General features: G+C 42.9%; 1 protein-coding gene across 3 annotated transcripts in view; it reads left to right on the top strand.

Annotated features, from left to right (window-relative positions):
• The first annotated feature begins 238 nt into the window (after nucleotides 1–238).
• Nucleotides 239–19,433, top strand: part of LOC147429021 (phosphoinositide phosphatase SAC8-like) — a 50,622-nt gene continuing 31,427 nt past the window's right edge. The window contains exons 1-11 of one of the 3 annotated variants that reach the window (XM_086494891.1): nucleotides 239–516; nucleotides 718–891; nucleotides 1,021–1,104; nucleotides 8,079–8,206; nucleotides 8,304–8,395; nucleotides 8,784–8,832; nucleotides 11,675–11,731; nucleotides 11,870–11,903; nucleotides 12,197–12,277; nucleotides 12,370–12,476; nucleotides 12,555–12,641. In XM_086494891.1, coding sequence (XP_086351017.1) covers nucleotides 744–891; nucleotides 1,021–1,104; nucleotides 8,079–8,206; nucleotides 8,304–8,395; nucleotides 8,784–8,832; nucleotides 11,675–11,731; nucleotides 11,870–11,903; nucleotides 12,197–12,277; nucleotides 12,370–12,476; nucleotides 12,555–12,641 — 867 coding nt within the window. In that variant the 5' untranslated portion in view covers nucleotides 239–516; nucleotides 718–743. Of the gene's footprint in view, nucleotides 517–717; nucleotides 892–1,020; nucleotides 1,161–8,078; nucleotides 8,207–8,286; nucleotides 8,396–8,783; nucleotides 8,833–11,674; nucleotides 11,732–11,869; nucleotides 11,904–12,196; nucleotides 12,278–12,369; nucleotides 12,477–12,554; nucleotides 12,642–19,433 lie in introns of those variants that run through there. The other 2 variants (XM_086494892.1, XM_086494893.1) reach the window with 2 other exon arrangements.

The raw sequence follows: 19,433 nt of genomic DNA, 5'->3' as shown, positions 1-19,433 counted from the left end.
ACTAGCCATCTACTGTTGAAAGATGTGTAGGCTAATTAATTGTGTAGAAGCACGCTTGGGACAGACTATGTTTCTCAAGCACCAAGTAGTAGACTAAGATAACTCATCGTCGAGGGCGGCTATGATGTACGACAGGGTAATGTTGACAAAAATGAATTTTGGTAAGAGCCCCATTGAAGTTTTAATTAAGAATTTAACAGTGAAACCATCCTAACTTGATGATTTCCATTTTCCCAAACCACAATAGGGGCTCGAGATGTACATTGCATATACAGGCATATGCAATGTGCACTAATCGAGCTTATTCTGCTAAAAACATGTGTGTCTCTACGTATACATATATAAATACACTGGATCCGACCACCCTTCACGTACTTGAAATAAACAGAGAAGGGGAAGAGAGAAGATTATGCTCCTGCACAAGAGAGCTAATGACCGAAATCTGTCGAAATTAGCGAATGTGAAGAGTTTGAGGGGGCAATCTGTTAAGAAAGCTTATAAACACGACTTCAAAAGGTGAAGCTTCCTTGTACTCTGTTCAAGCTCCATGCAAATTAACATTGCTGTGCACTGGCTATATTCAAATCCATTCTTCTGGGATGTGGGGTTTGTTCGTGTCACAACAAGTGCAACAACACTGCTCTAATGAGTGATCGTAATGTCTTTGGCTCTTTTCTCAAATTTATAACCCTAGTATTTGTGTGGATTCTACAACAGATTAGCTGGTGGGTTTGTCACAAATCATGGATCATCGTTATCTGTTTCAAAAAAAACTTCACAGCCGACTTCGTTTATGGGAATTTCAGAATCAGTACATCCTTGAGTCCTTGGAAGGAGACCACACAGACCATTTGATGATCAGTAGAAAGACGGGACAATTGCAATTTATCAGTGCGTAATGCAATTCTTCTGTATTGCGGTTGTTGGGTTGCAACTTACTTCCGTTTAAGCTTGCATTGATGTATTGGTATAATAATGGCCATCTACTTTGCATAATTTGGCTAACAACTGATGAGGCAGGTGATCTGCCTGGGGGTGATTCATGCCAGTCATGCCGAAGGCAGGTCGTATTCGGTTTTCTTGGAGTCCTCAGGCTTCTCTCTGGTCAGTTACCTGATTTATAGGGTTTTGTTGTGGAGCATTGTCATCCTGGGTTCTAGGTATGAAATCACCATGAAAATTTGTCGAAATTCCCAGAAATACCCTTATACCATTTGCTCCATTTTTGGCATAGTTTATCTTTTTTGACAATAGAGATTTATCTTTAATTATGTTAGAAAAAAAATTTCTCCAATGAGGTCACAAATAGAGGCATTTGCGTCTACAAATAATGAACCATTTTATCGCAAGAGTCAATAGACCACAATATGTAACAAGCAATTGAGAAATCAATCGCAACACACAAACAAAAACTGCAACAAGTGAACTTGAAAAGAGAGAGGAACACCGTGTGACATACTTAAACACATCTTTTCGCATTCTAGGCTAATAAAAGAATCTTTCAATTTTTTCTAAAGTGGTTTTCATGTCTCTATGCCCACTTGTGAGTGGATCATGTGCATCGTGCAATATGGCTTTTCTAAGAGAAGGTAACACACAAAGACGGTGACAAAAATACAAAGAGACCCTCACGAATGAGAGAGTTGTTGGGGCCCTTGGGTAGCAAGAGCTTGCAATCATTGCCCAAACTCTGAATCTGCATACTGATTTTTCATGCTGTCAAAAGATATTCTTTGAATAGAGACTATGGAACTGGCTCAAGAGCCAAGATTTGTCTTTTGTGACGTAACACGCATATGCAACGGGGTTAGCTTTATCGGGAACATATTCAATCAAACCACCAAAAATTGAGCCCACCTTGTTGGCGGTCGCTCCAATGTGCACTAAGCATAGATTAGAGCCACTTGAGGGCTTGATGATCAATGCGAACAATAAAAATCTCTACCATACCAAAAATTATTCCATTGCTTTAGAGAATGGTAGACAGAGAGAAGTTTTTTATCGTACACAGCGTTCTCCTCTGTACTGTTTTACTTTCTACTAAGAAATGCCACTGGACCACTGTGCTGCTGCAACACAGCTTCTATGGCGATGCTTCTCGCATTCGTCTATGTCTTGAAGGGGTCATCTGAAGAGGCAAGGATGAGACAAGGAGCTTCAGTCACGGCAACCTTGAGAAATTCAAAAGCCTCAACGGCCTCCTCGGGCAAGACAATGCGCTGACGCTGAGTCTTACCCCTTTCAAAACATCAGCCATTCGTGCGGCGATGCGTGTAAAATTTCTATATGCGAACTATATACCTGACATAGACCTAAAAATAAACGCACATTATATACTGTTGTCACAATCGGGAGCGCATAAAAATAATCAATAAGCTGAAAATAGATAGAATATTGCCCAAAAGAGACGAGGAAGAGGATCGACTTGGTATTGGGGACTAGAAGATGGACTGATCCCCCTCCTTAGAGAGAATCTTTTTTCAAGGAGATTCTTTTTACAAGCACAAGCACCGGAGAAAACCTCTCCGTTCTAGATCTTAGACTCGATGGTCGTTTCCTTCTCGTTAGGGAAAGTCTGAGAGACAAGCTTTCAATTCCTTTCCTGTCTGTACTTGGAGCGGAGAGCTCCGCAGACCGCTCCGGTTTCCGTTTTTGGGATCCCCGAGCGTAGGCCGAAACCTCCTCGCTTCTCCGCGATGCTTTACCTACAAAAAGCACAAACACGAAAGCAACAACTCGTAGAGCATATTCACAAGCTTCACCTGTTGCTCCAAGTACGGAAAATCGACCTCCACATGTCGACTTCACGTGATCACTTGCAGATTCCTGGCGGCAGAGTTTCCTCATGCTAGCACTGGCAGGACTGAGCAGGAGAGGGAGCACTTGATTGCTTTTATAGGCTTCTGGAGCCGGCAGGAATAGTCGACAAATTCCTGGCAACAATAGCAGAGCAAGAGGGCGTTGGAATAGGGAGGAGAGAAACCGACTAGCGGTAGTTTTAGAGAGAGGAGAGAGGGATAGTACGTTGTTTTCAACTCAATAGGGGATGCCTCTTTTTATTAGCCTTCTTTTTATTAAGTGACTGCCTAATTATTAAGTGGGCGGTTAGTCACTTAATAGAAAAATGTGAACCTGTTTAAAAACGCTAACAAAAGCACTGTGAGCTGACAACTGATGCTACACAACACTTCCCAGGCGTTCCTGGATGTAACCTCATGCACATATGCAATGCGATTTCCTTGCGGGAAAGCACTTAAAAATATCTTGCTTTAAAAAAAAATAAAATCAAAAAGCTTCTTAGAACCTATCTTTATTCTTGTGCCTGCATCTTTACCCATACTCCTTTATCAGTTAGGAATTGCTCCTAGACCAATGAAATATTTCCTATGCGATGCTCCTATCACCCATCATGTGACGCATCGGGAATACCCATTTCCTAGCCTCTCCCACCAAACTTATGGAATAACTCCTTCACGATGCTTAATGTCACCTATCATATGACACATCAAAATCATCCGTTCTTGATGGCTTTTATCAGTCCTAGTAGATCTACAGTTCCAATTTTTTACAGTTCAAGTGTACACATTTAAAAATCCTAATTTCAAGATACTCAAAAAAGTAAGAAAATAGTCCATTTAGCAACATCTCTCTGGCTTCTAAACAATTGTAGTCAAGTGTCGTGCTTGTACGTAAGAATCTCTGGGTAAGATGTTGATTCCTGCTCGGTCATCCAGTGAGTGTCCAAAGTAGAATAGTTCTTGAACTTTACCAAATACTTCCATTAATCTTTCCGGACTTTAATGGCCGCTCTTGATGATGAATGATATGCTCTAGTTGGAGTATTTCTTCCGTTTCCTCAACCTCAAGAGGTTCCTCAACAAGAGGCTGACTTGGAGACAGTCCCACATATGGCCAGAGTAAACTAACATGAAAAGCATTATGGATCCTCCAATTAGGCGGTAGCTCTAATTGAAATGTCACATCGTTCACTTGGTCAATTATCTTAAACGGCCCATAATAACAATTGAGTCACTTGTTTCTTTAGTCTTGCCTTCTCAAACTTGTGTAAGACCAATTGACCGACTGTTCAGCCCAAATTCCTTCTGTGCTTATACGCAACTTTCTTATGCTTTTCCTGAGAGCATAAAATTGCTCTCTTAACTTGCCCCTAGGCAGTGTCCATATTCTGGACAAACTCATCTACTGCAAATATCTTATCCCTAGTTAAAATGATCGGTGGAAGCAAAGGCTTACCATAAGGAATCTCAAAGGGTGCCTTCCTTGTAGACGAATGTACGTTATTGTTATACGCGTACTCGACAAGGAGCAAATACTTCTCCGAGTTAGACTATCTGTCCGACACAAAGGATTGCAACATATCCAATGTTGTGGAATTGGCTATCTCACTTAGCCCATCTCGCGCGCGCGCACACAAATTCACACGCTCAACCCTAGGCCAAAAAGATACAGTTAGGAAGCATAGCCGGTGGAAAGTTTGATAGTCAAATGCTGATTACAAAACAATGTATCTAGGGTGGACTTCACAATCCAATTCCTTTGTAAAAAACATTCGAGTTTCGTCTCCAATATCTTTCTTTGATTCATGCAGAAGAATGTCAACTTTGTGCCAAGGTTGTCAAACAAGGCACGCCAAAAATTTCCTGTCATGCAAGGATCTTGATCACTCACAATAGACTTGGACATCTCATGATGCTTAAAAATCTGTGTTAGAAAAACCCTAGCCATATAATCCGCTTTGATCGTTTTCCTTATTGGAATAAAATGAGCTTGCTTGCTTAATCTGTCCACAGTGGTCCAGCTCGCATCATTTCGAGTATGAGTCTTAGGGAGATCAATAATAAAATCCATGACAATACTCTCCCAAGCACATACAAAGGTTGGAGTAACCCAGGTGTCTTACGCCGATCATACTTAACTCTTTGGCAAACCAAGCATTCCTTGACATACTGATCGATTTCTGCTTTCCAATGCTAGAGTTGTAGGGAGAATACTCCGGTGACCTGCATAAGGCGAAGCATCTGCTTCATCAATGATTTTCTTCCTCAATGGCACGGTCGCGCAAATTGCATGGTGATGGTAGAGGTAACCATTTCGAATTGAATAGGGATATTCATTCTCTCCGTTTTGTAACTTGCTCCAGATGGAGGAGAAGTCTGGTTGTTCGGGTACAAATCCCGAAGTGATTCCAGTTCGTGGTGATATACCGAAGTGATTGCATTCACCCTTGGCCATCTTGTTACAGGCTTGGATACTCAAAGCGAGAAATCGATAGCAACACACGAATAGAAACTGCAAATTCAATGAACTTCGCTAGAGAGAGAGAGAGAGAGAGAGAGAGAGAGAGAGAGAGAGAGAGAGAGAGAGAGAGAGAGAGAGAGGAGTCGACACGACATGGTGGAGTTCCGAGCCAAGACGCACTGGCCCCAAAGACGGGCGCCCCTTTCGGTATTTCTTTATTATTATGCTCACAAAGTACAACTCTCGAGGGTCCAACTCTCTCTAAGACTCTGTGTCTAGATGCTCTGCAGAAGAGTGGTCTAAAGGGCTCTTTTAAACTTACAAGGGGTGCAGCAAAGCCCCAAAAGCATCAGGTTCAAAAGTATTCACACCCAAAAGCTTTTGACTTTTTAGGGTTAGGCCCCTCGACCGGTGCTCCATAAGTTGGGTAGGCTTAGGTTTTCATTAAAAACCATAACCCCTTCTATTTACGCCCCTCGGCCACACTTTTAGGGTTCAGTTCTTCAGGTTTCAATTCCTCTTGTCCACCCGGCACTTTGTGGCATTCCCCCCTCTTGAAAGAATTGTAGTTGCCCTCGATTACGCTTGCAAAATTGCCAAAACTTTCTTCAGTAGACACTGATTCTATGTACCCATGCACCGGACTCCATCAATCTAGCACATATACATATTACAAAGACATTAGTCACTTATCTATCATATTTCTGTCGAGGGTCTTCAGATACAAATCCCAATCATTGTAATCATTTAGCAATCACATCTAGACCGCACCGATCTTTTCACGGATGTCTTGATATACTAAATCTTGTTACTATCCTTTCTTTTCACATTTCAATCAAGGAAACCATGCCCATGACCATCCCCACAAGACAGTACATCCACATAGCATGCAATTCACAATATCAGACACTTAGTTCACACTGAAGATCGTGTTTCAATCATTCAATCTAGCCATCTCATTCCGTCCAGAACTCTTGATACACCTAGATCATTATGCAACCATCTCATCCTTCCGGAACTCTTGATGCACTCACACCACTATCCATTCATCTCATCCAGATAGACATCTTGATGCACTAGAATCTCATTCAGTTCTCATTCACTTAGCCTTCACATCCAGATCTCACCGATTTTTAACAGATGTCTGGATGCACTAATTTCAAATCATTCATCAGACAAAATGTTGCAAACATTTCATCTTCTCTACATGTCTCTAACAATATACACATGAAAGAGCACAAGTCTTCAATTCAATCAAGAAAATTTCCAAAACCAATGTACATATGTTCATAAAGTCAATCCGCAAAATATTGTCACCCTGTCAAAATCTCAAAGAGAAATTAGTGACTTTATTCAATCTGGGCAATCTGTGACAAAGGAATGGAGTGGCTCCCCTCTTGTTCAGTCTGCACCGCTCCAGATTCAACCTGCTCATCGGTAACTTTTGGCATAGACACGCTAATTTTCCAAAGTCTTCAAGGTACAGCTCTCTCTGAAGAGAACTTGCAATGTTCTCCTCCTCTATCCACCTTGCATCGAGGGACAAAAAGTACTCTTGACCAATTATCCGGTGGACCTAGCTTACCTTTCTATTCTTTTCTTGTGCCTTGCTGACCTTGCCTGTCCGCTGGCACCTCAATCTGAATCGTCGAAATTCTGTGATGAACCATCAGCTGATTCCCTTTTGTCATTGGAACCCCCGGATGCACTATCATCTGATTCCCTTACCTCTCCGGAATCCTTTGTTGAACTTTCATATGGTTCCCTTGTATTGTTGGAACCCTCTAATGCACTATCATCTGATTCCCTTGCTTCTTTGGAATCCTTTGATGAACTTTCATCCGGTTTCCTTGGTTTGTTCTCTTCGCTAGAGGACTCTTACCCTGCTGAGGTGGACACTGGCTTTTGTGTAGGATACATTTATGAGCTGCATGCATTCCAAAACCTTGCCTGGCATGTCCCATAAGTCTCTGAATAGAGTTAGACTTTTGTTGTAGACAATACCGTTGAATTTCTCTTGGCAAACCACAACAAAACCGCCGGAAGGTGTATTCAAAGAGAACAGAGAGTGGCTGGAGATCAGGTTAGCTTAGTGTCGATAGAAGAGAGTGTAAACCAAGCGAGGATAGATCCCTTAGCACCTATCATAGAAGAGGGCAGTGATATAGACACCTCTTCCAAAGGATCATATTATTGGACAACTTGGAGGTTTCCAGCAGCAAGGGACCATGGGGGTAGCACCTCCCAAAAACCCTTAAACATGCCAAAATACACTGCAAATTTTCTTAAGGGATCCAATGACCATGGAGCCTTGATGTATGCTGATGTTCAAGGACGTCAATGCATATGTATTAAAGAACGGCTAGGGAGAGGATTAACAGTAATCATGGTAACTAATGATGATGATAGGCTTTGCGATGAGGAGGGAAACCACTATCTCATTGTCAAAGACCCTGAGAACTATAGGGTATTGTCCGGCCCCTTTAGGTCCACTATAGACATGCCACGTCAGCTCACTTGTGTCACAATACCATCTAGAATTCTAGTTTTATGATCTTCTAATGAGAGAACTAATCTTCCTATGAAGAGTTGCATAGAAAAATGTTTTCGGAGATGTTTGCAAGATTAACAAGGGGTATTTCATAATTTTAAAAATAAACTAAGGGCATTTTTGGGAGATTATTGCAAAATATGAAGGGTATGAAGTTTTAAAATTTGAGGGGTGTTTTGGGAATTTGCAGAAATGTTAGGGGTATTTGGGTATTTTCCCTAAATTCTATACTGATAATTTTTTTCCCTTTCACCGAACTTGTATACAGAAGCCTATGCTCTAGTTGTCACATCTCGAGAGTATGTTGGCAGTTACTGTGGAAGCACTGTATACAGAATCTGCTCAATGAAATTCCTGCGGTGCGGATCTGAGTCAGGGCATTTGACTGAAATACAGGTAATTTGATGCTTCAGAGTACATGCCAGCATATACAACTGTTGCATCGAGGCACTGAACCTGTGTAGGTCTTAACGTAGACATTGTTACGTAACAGCGGAGTAATGAAGCTCATCTGCGAAGTCTTCTTCAGCTTTTGGAGGCAACACCTGGTTTATACATGTCGTATGATGCTGACCTGACTCACAGGTAGATCTAACTGTTCTTGATGGTTTTGAAATGCCCTTGTGCCCCTGATATTTGAGGAAGATTAGCTAATAGAAATGGCTTCTTTTTCGTTTGTTTTTGGCCTTCATTTACTTTCATACAAGAGCAAGGGAGTCCTGTGTAAATTGTAGTTTTTAGATTTTTTGGTTCCTCTATCTGCAGCTTCATTTGTTCAGAAGGTGCTCTTTAATACTGGAGTTGTTTTATCAAATAAACAAAGCGCGCTGTTGAAAACAATACTATTGATTAAAGATACAAAATGAAAAGAGTTGATATTTTTGACTTTGAAATATATATTCAGTTGCAGTTTTGCTAATGAATCTATGCAGATTTTGATTTGTATTTGATCTTGGTGGTCCCCCTTTTGTAGCGTTCAAGCAAGTCTCTCATTGCAGAGGAATCAGTCACTTTGGAAGCAGGTATTAAAGTTGTTAGTTCATGTTATAGAAGTAATTTATGACTTTTAATCTTAATGCTTGAAGGACTTCATTATAACAAGCGATTTGGCTTGAGAAAATGGTAGAAGGGTCTGGTTTTTCTTGCTCACCTTCTCTTTTCTGGTTTATTCGTTGGTTTGCATGTGTGAGTTTGTTTTTTTGGGGGAAGGGGGGAGGGTGCGTGTGAAAGTAGGTGTTTGCAAGTCTGAGTCCGTGGTTGCATGTGTCCCTTGCGGATGCAAGTTGTGTGCGTGTGGGCTGGCCGCTTCTTTGTGGGGTGTGCATGTGTTTGGGAATGTGTGTGTGTGTGTGTGTGTGTGTGTGCACTGTGTGTGTGTGTGTGTTTCCGTGAAGTATGGCTTCATTGTTCGTCGCCAAATTTTGGATATATCTGGTTAATGTATTGATTGGAATGGAATATGCCAACTATACACAGCAGGATGTTCTCATAATGCAAGTAGACATTGAAAAGGCTTTTGATACGGTGTTGTGGGATTCCATTGCCGCTACAATGCGGGCCTTTGGATTTGGTCCAAAGTTGGCCCATGTTATATACTTCTTGTATGCTTGTAGTGCATCTTCATGCCTTCTTGATGGTGAATTGACTGAACCTTGGCCTCTTGGATGCTCTGTTAGACAGGGTTGCCTACTTAGCGCCTTGTTGTATGCCATTGCCAATCACCCCTTGTTATTGCATGTGGATCACTTGACTTCGCTTGGTCGTCTTCACGAGTTGAAATTACCCAATGACAATGACTTTATAGGACGGGCCTATATTGATGATTCTTTGTTCATGCCCCGCAATAACCAGGATGATGTGCGAGAGATTATGCAGGCATTGGATATATGGTTAACTTTCGGAAATCCAAACTCTTGTCTCTTGGTGTTTGTGATTGGCATCATCTTTTGTGGCCGGGCAAAATTATTGATCCGCACGTGGTGGTCAGACACTTAGGATATCCTATTGGCTGGCAGGCAACCAATACCCAGCAAGCTAATTGGGTTATGCAACGATTGAATGTCAAATTGCACTATTGGAAACTTTCTACATGGCCGTTACATGTTCGACTTTGTATTGTCCAAAGTATCAGGATGGCATATGTTCAGTTTTACTTGCTGTTGTTGCATTGGCCTCGTTCTCGCTTCTCGTTGCTTATGTCGGATATTGTATCTCACTTGTTACGCACTAGTATTCATAAGAAAGGCCTCCGTTTGTTAGCAATGGAGAAACTTTGCACTCTGAAGCGTCTTGGGGGTTTGAATATTTTTGGACCTTCGCCGCCACGCATTGGCAAGGAAGGCTATGTTATTGCCTACTCTTGCACAGCAGTCTTAGCCATGGACAGTTACGATTGCTGATCTATGTCAGCATGTTTACCAGTCCCGCCTTTGGTCATTGGCAGACTTCCCTTTGGGAGATTGTGTTTGGCAAGATTGTTGGTCATATTCCTGGTTGCTTGATCACCTCTAGTTTGCTCTCTGCTTGGAAAGTTGTTACGGATCATCTCTCTTGGCATGGCAGGCAACAAACAGATGGGAATTCGTTGTGTCTAGAAAGCATTCACTGGAGTAGGGTGTTCTCTCTTGCTCCGGTCGCCTCGCCAAGCTTACTTCCCATCTGGCCAAGGCATACGCACGGTGGATGACGTGGTGGATTCATCTGGGAATTGCTTACTTTTTCTTAGGTAGCAGTACGCTTTGGGTTGGGCTTGCATTATCGTCAGATTTGGAGCGTGCTTGAGCATTTGCTAGCTGTTTCCTCCCTATTCCGTTGATGGCCAGTGGATGCTGTATGCAGGATTGGAATCTATGGGACATTCTTTTTGATGCGATTTCCGCCTGCAATATCTATACTTCTCTTACGCAGGACTCTTGGCTTGCTGATCACTGTAATGCGCTTTGGTCTTTACACAAATCAGATCAAAGGTCGAGAAAGGCTCTTACTGCAATCTGGGAGTCCCACTTGCCTCTTAAGGAGCGTCTGTTTCTTTGGTGTTGTTTGCAGGGAGTTCTTCCGGTTGGCACCCTCCTTGCGACGCGTCAACGCGTCACATCAGCTCCTCTCGTTGTGTCAGTTGCTCCGTTGATGATGAGACTGTCAGGCATCTGCTTTGGGATTGTCTCTTCACCAGGGCTTTCCTTGACCGCGTCTCTGCTTGTATGCACCTTTGATTTCCCTTAGCAGTTTTTCACAAACGATTCTGGGTTTTTGGCATTCTTCCGACTTCCCTTCAATGGATTTGCGATCTTCTTCACATGGGTCAGATTTTGGTCAATATGGTCTTTGTGGCGCCACCGCAATTTTCGCATGTTTCATCGGCATGAGGCGGATCCTTTTCCCCCATTCAAGATTTTGATGAGGAAATCATTACATTTGCCTTTGATATTGGGGACATATCCTTGGAAATCTTGTAACTCTTCTATGTTTGCTTTTAGCGCTTTCACATCACAGAACACTTCTATGTTCCTCCCTTTGTATTTGATCTTTTTGGTGGGTTTTCCTCACTATGAGGTTTCCCACTTGTAAATTAATCAAAACAGATTTACAAAAAAAGATGTGTGTGTGTGTGTGTGAGTGAGGTGTGATGCATGTGGGCCTATGTAGTGTTTTTTCTAGTGTTTGCTATTGCAAGTGCGTGCGTATGTGAGTTTAAGGTGTGTGCATAGGGGGGTGCCTATGGCCGGTTTTTTTTTTTTTTGGGGGGGGGGGGGGGGGGGGGGGGGGGGGGGGGGGGTATGTGGTTGTGTGCGGTGTGAGGGTTGGTGCGCATGTGTTCCCAAATGAGTTGACAGTTAGTGCTTCATTGCTTCCTTCTAATTATAGGTGGATTCGAGGTTTGTTTGGAATAAGCAACTCTGGGACAATCTTTACAAAATGCAGGTGCATCACTTTCACTGTCCTTGTTCACTCTTAGTAATGTTTATTGTCATAGAAAAAGTGGCTACCTTTTTCAAATCTTGCTGGTTCTTTAATGACAAAAGTGTCTAGATTACTGAGCAAGACATTTTGGGCATACAGTTCGACTCCTTTGCACTTCCAGTGATTCAAGGAAGTATCCATCAAGTTCAAGGAAGGGTTGCATGTGATGCTGAGTTCTTCTAATATGCTTACTACAGAGCTTCAGAAAGCCTCAAAGGGCATATTTCTAGTGTAAACAAGTCGGGTATTGATGAGTTGCTGCCATTGTAGTGTGCTGTTTTTGTAAGCTATTTGGTTGTGCTAGTGCAGAGTCACTCATGGAGCCTGTCTATAAGCTCTTTTGTGAGTTTATATGCATCGACAAATATGGGTGCTCATTTCATCTCTTATCCAGTTATAGCCAAGGGTTCCTTGACCTACAGTTAGGCTTTCAGACATATGAATTGGAGTTGAAGAAAACACTTCTGAAAGTCTCTCTCATTGCTCGCCGTTGCGTTCGCCGCATAGGTCAGTAGTTAAGATTCAGCAAAATTCTTTGTGTTGTTTTCTGTCCATCAGTAAACTTCATGGTTGTCATTAAGTTTTGTTACTTATGCTAGGAACAAGAATGTGGAGAAGAGGAGCAAATTCCAATGGGGATGTGGCCAACTTTGTTGAAACAGAGCAAATTTTACAAGTGAATGGATGTGTGGCATCTTATGTCCAAGTATTCTATATATTCACACTCTTGGTTTTGATGTTTGAAAGAGAGAGAATTGTGCAACTGAGTTTTACAATTGTGCAGGTTAGGGGCTCAATACCTATCATATGGGAGCAGGTTGTGGACCTTACTTATAAGCCAAAAATCAAGCTTGCCAACTTGGATGAGACGGTATGCTCTCTCTCTCTCTCTCTCTCTCTCTCTCTCTCTCTCTAGGCTAGCCAGTCTCAGAGACACATCACAGACTTCTTTAGAGCAGACACTGGACACCTAGAGGAGCTACTACCACAACAGATCTTGTCGCCTCACACCAAAGGCACATTGATTGATCGAGCGACTGAGCTGGGGAGATCCAGACGCCCACGACTGCGGAGGACTATACAGCATCGACGGAGGCTACATCAGAGGATTCAGATCACTTTGGCCCAACATGCACGAAACCCGGTCAGACTACTATCCATGGAGGAGATCGATGAGACCCGCTAGTGACCAATGCTGGATTTCTTGTGACTTGTGATTTAGCTATCCCAGCTAGCTGCTTAGTTCACACCTATCAGTTTAGGATCCCATAGTACTTTTATTTTATCATTTTGTCATTTCATTTTGTTACTCTGACTTTGTATCAGATTCACCACATTGTAACCTCTTGGTCTTATAGGTCATTTTGGCCTTTTGAAGACATTAATATAACATTTCATTTCATTTCTCTCTCCCCCCGCCGTCGCACGCAGCTCCCATTGTGCGCCTCAGCCCCCAGCTCCTGTCGCGAACAGCCCCAGCCCCCAGCCCTGTCGCGTGCCTAGCCCCCAGCCTGGTGCGCGCCTCAGCCCCATCCTTGTCGTGTGCCCAGCCCCCCCCCCCCCCCCCCCCCCCCCCCCCCGCGCGGCATGTACAGGTTCGACATAGACATCCTGCAACAGAAAATTTTCAGAATTTTTCAGAATTCAGAAATCAAACTGCAGGAAAATTTTCAGAATTTTCAAAGTTTGATTGCAGGCAAAAATCAAAGAAATTCAGAAAATTCAAAAAAAATTCATATTGCAGATTTTTTACAGAAATTGGAGGGATACTCAAAATGTATGCTTGATGCGGGAGAAAATGTATGCATAATGTGGAAACATATGTGCGCATAGTGTGGCTCTCGTTTTGTGGGTTGCGATTAAGCATGAGCAAGCAGAATGATAAGATCGACCCCTTAGAGGATGCCATTCAAAAGTGCAAAGAAGAAATGACAGAAACCATTAGCAAGATGAACCGCAACCTATTGGGCACAATAAAAATGCTCGAAGGACGCGTGTTGATTCAAGAAAGCAAGATAAATGCACTGGAAGATCGTGTGACGGCTCAGGATGAAGAGATTGAGTCACTCAAGAAAGATCTCGCTGAAGCACGATCAAAAAACACACTCGAAGAGGGAGAATTGGAACCCTCAGTAATAGAAGAGCTCAATACGATCAAGGAGCAAGTACGGGTCATCAAAGAGGGAGAAGAGCAGCACAAAGAAATGAGAACTTCTTGGGTGGATGTTATTACAAAGACTCAACAAAAGGCAAATGAAGCTGAGAAATGGATTGAGGTTGCCAAGAAAGGAAAAGGCAAGGAAATAACGTCCACGTCCACACCCACTATTATTAATCTGACACTAGAGGAGGAGCAAAGAAGACGTGTCCGCGCTTTACATGTGAGAATTTGCGGCCTTAAAGACAAAGATAATGTGGACGAAGAGGTAAAAGAACTCATGGCTTTGATGGGGGTTCATGAGCCGATGCACACAAGAGCTTGGAGAGTGGGCAACAAGAAAAATGGAAGCAATGGGGAAACCTCGAAAGAAAGGGCACTCATCTTTCGTTTTCCCTCCATGGAAGCAGAGGACTTTTTGAAGAAAAGGCCAACTCTTAAGAAGACGGGCATCTTTCTCGGGGATGAACTTACCCTCTTGCAGATCGCTCATATGCAGGAGGTAATGCCGGAGATTAGAGCGGCAAGGGAAAAAGGCAAGATTGCCTTTTACCGAGATGGAAGAGTGGTAATACTGGAGCGACGCTCCACATGACGGTGCGAGACCTATGGGACTACACTTAAAGTTGCCACTTGGAATTGTAATGGATCCATGCACCTTGATGTTGGTGCTTTTGAGGATAGTTTTACTGGAAGAGACATAATCTTCTACTTTGAGACACATTAGGGCCGTGGGCAATCTATGCCTCACATCAGTGGATACAGATGGGAGACAGCCTGCAGACAGGAACACGATTAGAGCACAAAGGGCGGGGCTCAAGGGGAGTGGCAGTGTTATTCAGAGAGGAGTTGCATCCATTGATACATATAGCCCGCAGGGATGAGCAGGCTAGGTACATGTGGGTGAGATTGAGAGCAGAGACCGACAGATATCTTTACATTGCTATTTGGTACCTTCCCCAGAGTACGTTAGTCTACTCATCACCCAGAGGACAGTCCCCCTTTTCTATTTTGGATGATGACATATGGGAGTTCTCTAGAGATGGTGACATTATCATTCTAGGGGACTTCAATGCTAGGACTGCCCATCACCAGACAATATTTTATGATACTTCAGAGGAGATGCTGAGAGAGCTGGATGTTGTAGAGATGGGCCTGTTCAGACTATCACAGAATGTGGAATATACTGAGTATGGACAACACTTGATAGACATGGGAACTACACATGGACTGGCCATCTTGAATGGCCTATAGAGATTTCCCGCTACGGGAGGTTTTACGTGCTTTTCACACAGACATGGAGCCAGCACAGTGGATTATGTCATGGCACAGCCGAGCGTCATCTCTAGTATCCAGGATCTCACGGTTGGACCCAGACTTGTTGGGGTGGCAGTGGATCATGCCCTTCTATCAATGACCATCTCTTTTCAGTTTAAAGTAGCACATAGTCCACGGGCAACAACACCTACTTGCTACACCTTCACGCAGGAGACGGGCTTTGTATATGTAGATGGGATATACAGTCAGCTGTGCACTGGAGCTTACTACTATACTGACACAGACATTACATGATGCAGTAGCAGAGGTATACCCACATACTCAGCCTGAGTAGAGATGCCGTTCTAGGAGCATGCCACAGAACAGTTGGTATGATGCGGAATTCCGCGAGACTAGAGCTAGACTTCAGAGGGAGGTGCTTTTGGGGGACATCACTCACAGACACTCACAGACACTCACAGATTGACTTAGGCGTCGGAAGAAGAGGGCATTTTTGGCTTGACTAGAGCAAAATCTATACCAGCTATTCTTGAGTTAGGACTCACGTAAGGCATGGCGGCTCTTTCATGAGCACTCTCCCCCACCCCTACCATTACCTCTACAGAGGCGTGGGGCTAGTACGCTTCATCTTTGTACATAGTTCCTAGACAGCCGTTCCTTCCTGACCCTCCCGATCCATGTCCACACGCATGTGCTTTTTTCACCATTGAGATGGTGAAGAAGGCCATTGGTAGGATGAGGACTCGGAGAGTATATGATCATGATGGCTTAGTGGCTGAGCATTTCATGCATGCCAGAGATCTAGCAGAGCTTCTAGCAGTTATGTTTAACTATGCCATGTGTGAAGGCTTGCCTGATACTTGGAGCCTATCTACTATTGTACCTATCTTCAAGTCAGGAGACCCTATGGAGCATGGGAATTATCGCACTATCATGATTAGACACACATTGGCACGGTTGTACGCATCCATTATTGACAACAGCTCAGTAGATGGACAAAGAGGGAGAGGATACGCGCAGCCAGGCTGTCTCATGGGATACGATGTGCTATTGGCCAGATACGCACATCTTCACACTAGCTGTAGATTGAGACTGGGAGATACAACGGAGTACCAGCAGAGGCCAGGGGCCCTTGTGTGACATGGAGGCTGAGACAGAGTTGCACTACACATGCCGCTGCCCCGTTTACTACGAGATACGAGGCTGCTTCCATTGCTTGTTCAGAGAGGGTTTTGAACCACTCTCCAAAGTCATGGGGTACGAGGATCAGAGATGCGTGGGTTTGTTTTTGCTTGAGCTGTGCAGACACAGAAAGAGCTTGATGAGAGGAGAGGCTAGCCAGTCTCATAGACGGATCACAGATTTCTTTAGAGTAGACACTGGACAGCTAGAGGAGCTACTACCACAGCAGAGCTCACATTCGTCTCGCACCAGAGGCACACTGATCGACCGAGCGGTTGAGCTGGGAAGATCCAGACGCCCACGATTGCGGAGGACACCACAACATCGACGGGCGCTGTATCAGAGGATTTGGATCACTTTGGCCAGGCATGCACGACGCCCGGTCAGACTACTGACCATGGAGGAGATTGATGAGATCTGCTAGCGACCGATGCTGGATCTCCTGTGATTTAGCTATTTAGCTATCTCAGCAGCTGCTTACTTGGCTTAGTTCACATCGAGCAGCTTAGGATTCCATCGTATTTTTATTTTGTCATGTTGTTATTTTGTTACTTTGACTTTGTATCAGATTCACCACATTGTAACTCTCTAGTCTCATAGGTCACTTTGGCCTTTTGAAGACGTTAATATAACATTTCATTTCATCTCTCTCTCTCTCTCTCTCTCTCTCTCACATGGATTAGTGTTACCTTCGTAAGGGAGCTTTTATAAATCATAAAAGCCACTGAAGTTGGGAAATTTTTTTGGTTTTTGGATTTTCACATGACAAGTGGAATGTAGATTTGATATATGTGATTTGTTGTATAGGTCAAGTTGGCCTTGATAGGACATCTCTCTCTCTCTCTCTCTCTCTCTCTCTCTCTCTCTCTCTATACAATGGAAGGCTTTTCTGCAGGAGCATTCCTGAAGTGAACAGGTTCGGGGAAGTTGACTCTCATCTCTTCTTTTGTAAACCAAGTCTTCCGGTACTCGCAAGGGTTCTTCTTCTTCAACAAGGTCCATAACCATCGTAAAAAATGATATAAAATCTTCTAAGAATGGAGATAGCAACACAACCACTCCACCAACAATATCGGAAACCGTGATTATGGCATACTTGGTACGTTGCAAGAGACCGTAAACAAGCAAGTTGAAGGCTTACAGGCACTTGCAATGAAGAATGACATGCTAAGCGTTCTTGTTGTTGAGAATAAGCATCTCAAGTTGATATTGTGCTAATTCTTTTCATCTTTTGTGGTGCGTATGCCCTATCAACTACCTCATTTTTGTGCTATTTTTTTTTATTTAATGCTTCTTTTAGTGCTAGGCTTCATTATGGTTGAGGCTGCCCTTGATCCCCGGAGTCATGACAGAAACTCAATACGTTGAACTTTGTGTTGATGTATGCTCATGTGTGTGTGCGTGTGGTGTGTGTTGTGTTGGGAGCATATGTTAGTACCTAGTTCTACACCCACTATTGGACACTGACGAAATTAGTGGGGATGTCGTGGTATTTAGTCAATACTGTGCATGATGGAGCTGATGGTTATATTGTCTTGTGGGTGACTACCATGGTTCTATACCTTGCACTTTTCTTTAAGGATGAATCTGGGCTTATCCTGGATTCATCTAGGTATATCTCAAGAGGACACAAGGAGAATTTGTTTACCGAAGAAAACATGTCAAAGGAGGCAAGTCCCTTGAGCAAATAGGAACAGCTGACCTATGAGGCCGACTTACAATTGAAAGTATGCTTTTGGAATTGCAACGGATATCCATAGAATCCGGGGGTTTGCATAGATAAACTAATTAGCAAAGCCGATGTTGTACTTCTTGTCGAAACTTGGGAGCATGATGCACAAAGGATTAATGGGTTGGAGGATTACAATGTACATTCATTGATGTGGTCAAAGAATCTCAAGCAACGAAGAGGGCAAAGAGGGTGCATGCATGATTAAGAAAGGGTTGAAAGATTTTGTATCAATTTGTGAAAGATGACAAGCACAAACATTTTGTATGGCTGAAAATTACGATACCAAAAAGAGTATCTATTTTTGTAGCCAATTGTTACATTTCTCATCACGATTTCCCCTTCTATGCTCACATGGATAAAGATCAACCATTTGTTGATTTAGAGGACGACATTGCTTATTTTAAAGACAGAGGTGATGTTATTGTCGTTAGGGATATGAATGTCCGTACAAAAATTTTGCAACATAATACACAACAATTTGATACTCAATACATTTCAAGGGAGTTGGGGGAAGTTCACTTGTATGATCATATTTCAATGGATGAGAAAGAGCTGGATCACCATGGTGCAATAGTACGGGTATGTTCATTGCTAATGGTGTATCCTTACGGAGCGGAACCGATGGATTTACATATGGAAAACACAATGGGATAGTGTGATTGACTATATGCTACTCTCCAAAGCCATCATGTATGGCATGAAGAGTTTTACGCTTGGCCAATGGACCTGGAATCAGACCATATGACCTTATGTATTGACCTTATTTTTAGAGAAACAACTAAGCATAAAAATTTCAGCCAAAGTGAGGAGAAGTTGTGTCTTTGTATGGATTTCAAACGGACACCAATGTATATTGAAATGGTTGAGCAAAAGTTATGGATAACAAAGCTTCAATATGATGCACCATTGAAAACTAAATAGGAAGCTTTTAGGAAAGTTATTTGTTCTTATGCCAAAGAATGCTTTGCCATAAAGCATGTCCATGGTATCAACAAAGGTAGATCACGCACAAGGTGGTTTAATAAAGAGTGTCACGATGCTCGAAAGTCCTTGATAAAGCTAGATGTAACTAAGGACAAAGATAACTATTGCATACAGACAAGGCATGGATTCAAAAGAAGAGAAGAACATGGAAAGTGAAGCATCAATTTTTTCAAGTCCAAGAGAAGACATGTAGATGTGAAAGATTTTGGAGAAACTTGAAGGGTAAGCGGATTGAGAGTTTTGGTAACTTGGACTTATGAATATGTACACACATTGTAGGCAACTATATGAGCAACTAAATGCTAGAAAGATGCCATTTACGGTTCATT

The sequence above is a fragment of the Adiantum capillus-veneris genome, chromosome 22, assembly GCF_014529385.1.
Source record: "Adiantum capillus-veneris isolate H3 chromosome 22, ASM1452938v2, whole genome shotgun sequence".
Taxonomy (NCBI): domain Eukaryota; kingdom Viridiplantae; phylum Streptophyta; class Polypodiopsida; order Polypodiales; family Pteridaceae; genus Adiantum; species Adiantum capillus-veneris.
This window is presented reverse-complemented; position numbering and strand designations above follow the sequence as displayed.